Below are 1,906 nucleotides of genomic sequence, written 5' to 3' on the forward strand. Positions count from 1 at the left end.
AATTTAAAAAACACACCAGTATATCAGAAATACATTTTCACTCAATGCACATTTTGAAAAATGAAATCTCGAGAATCACGAGTTTATAAAACAAATTACAATGCATAATTAAGAATTTTATATGACTAAAATACACGTATACTTATCACAGTTAACATAGGACATGTAATATCTAATTAAGTTAATCATAATGGTTTTATACGTACCGTCCTCTACTCTAGTTGAACGTTTGGGTCTAATTCAGTCCGAGGGCATCGCCCAGTTCCCTTCCATCCTCCACACAGAAAAGGCATAGCTCAATCTCTCATTGGCCATATAATTACAGCTGGGCATCTTTCCCTGGGTCCCGTATAAGTCCACGACTTCTTCGTTACGAAGAACATTATATAGAAAATCAATGTAACGGGTTGCAAGTTTTAGAGTCTGGATTTTGCTCAACTTATCGGATGGAAGTGTAGGAATAATTTGTCTCAGCTGAGCAAAAGCCTCGTTCAGGGACTGTGTCCTTTGTCTCTCTCGGACGTTGGCAAGGACGCGTTGCGTCTGAATTTCCTCAAATGACAATGATTTCTTTTTTGCCTTCTTGTTTGGCGAGGAGTCGTCCGTACTCTCAGGAGAAGACATACTTTGAAATCCGTCACTACTTCCCTTAGAGAAAGTGCGTTTCCGCCCTCGTATTGCCTCTGCGTTATTAAAAATATCGTATCCGTCCGGTCGAATTTCTTGTTTTATTTGTCCAGAATGAAATATATAATCCGGAGATAAACGATTTCTCGATAGCATATTTTCCATTATTACAGTTAACAAAATGTGGAAAAATGTAAAAGCCTTTCAACAGGTTAAAACAAATTTCCACTTTACTGCAATGATTTCTCTTATCATGCAAATTAAGATAAAATCAACTTGTTAGAATGAGACGATAAGATAAAATTAAATCGCTATATAACTAGAAAGTGAAGCACTCCATGGAGAGATCTGATTGGACGTTTCTCGGATGTCTATCTGCCACTCAAGCTTCCAACTTCTTTGATGCACATGTAGAAGGAATTCAGTTTAGTTCCGTCATCAAAATATGCATCCGTTATCTTGTGATTTTATGGATCGGCATAAAACATTGTTCATATATCACCGACATCTGTTGTTTCTCGAAATATCTTTTAAAATTACACAGTAAAAGTATACGGACATGGGTAGAATTTTCAAGCATTAATTATTGCACAAATTATGTTTTTATGCTTCAGCTGCAATTGACACGTTACGGAATGGCATGATATATGTCGCTAATGTAAGTAATTTATATTTACTCATATTTCTCTCTCGAAAAGATAGATTGATCTCATATTCCCCCTATCTACATTGCTCACTGTATGGTAGTATGTACAACTAACAACTCTCTACAATACAATTCCATTGACAAAAAAATGCACGTACGAGTTTTACATGTAGTGAGAAAAAAAAAGGTATGAAAATGAAACACCGAATTAGTTTCGAAAATTAAATGGCAATGAAATTTAAAGTTTGGTTATCCTTGTATACTGCTCAAATTTCGAAGAAAATCTGTTTTAAAAGAATAATATTTGTCAATGAATGTGGAAAGTACCCCAAAGCAATATTAGCTGTAATTTTGGTGTCGGAAGTTTATGTTGTAAAATTGTGATTTACTATTTCATTGACAGGAAAAAAATGTAATTGTTTATAAACTTTTGTTATTAATATTTGTGTTAGAAAACCTACCTAGAGGATCTGAATGAAGTAAAATTACATTATTGTCTTCCCGTACAAAAAAAAATGATTTCTATATAATGTTGTATATTCAATAGAACCAAAAACTTTATTTTGATAAAATCTTAAACTTAGTTTTAATTTTATTGATGATTACGATTAAAGTTACATACAAAACTATCAT

The 1,906-nt window shown here is 33.3% G+C and overlaps 1 protein-coding gene across 1 annotated transcript in view; it reads right to left on the reverse strand.

Moving 5' to 3' along the window:
• Positions 1-1,114, reverse strand: part of LOC125666808 (twist-related protein 2-like) — a 6,827-nt gene extending 5,713 nt beyond the window's left edge. The window contains exon 1 of the mRNA XM_048900103.2: positions 207-1,114. Within this exon, the coding sequence (XP_048756060.2) occupies positions 241-792 (552 nt within the window). The 5' untranslated portion in view covers positions 793-1,114 and the 3' untranslated portion in view covers positions 207-240. The remainder of the gene's footprint in view (positions 1-206) is intronic.
• Positions 1,115-1,906: the final 792 nt, after the last annotated feature.

The sequence above is a fragment of the Ostrea edulis genome, chromosome 10, assembly GCF_947568905.1.
Source record: "Ostrea edulis chromosome 10, xbOstEdul1.1, whole genome shotgun sequence".
Classification (NCBI taxonomy): domain Eukaryota; kingdom Metazoa; phylum Mollusca; class Bivalvia; order Ostreida; family Ostreidae; genus Ostrea; species Ostrea edulis.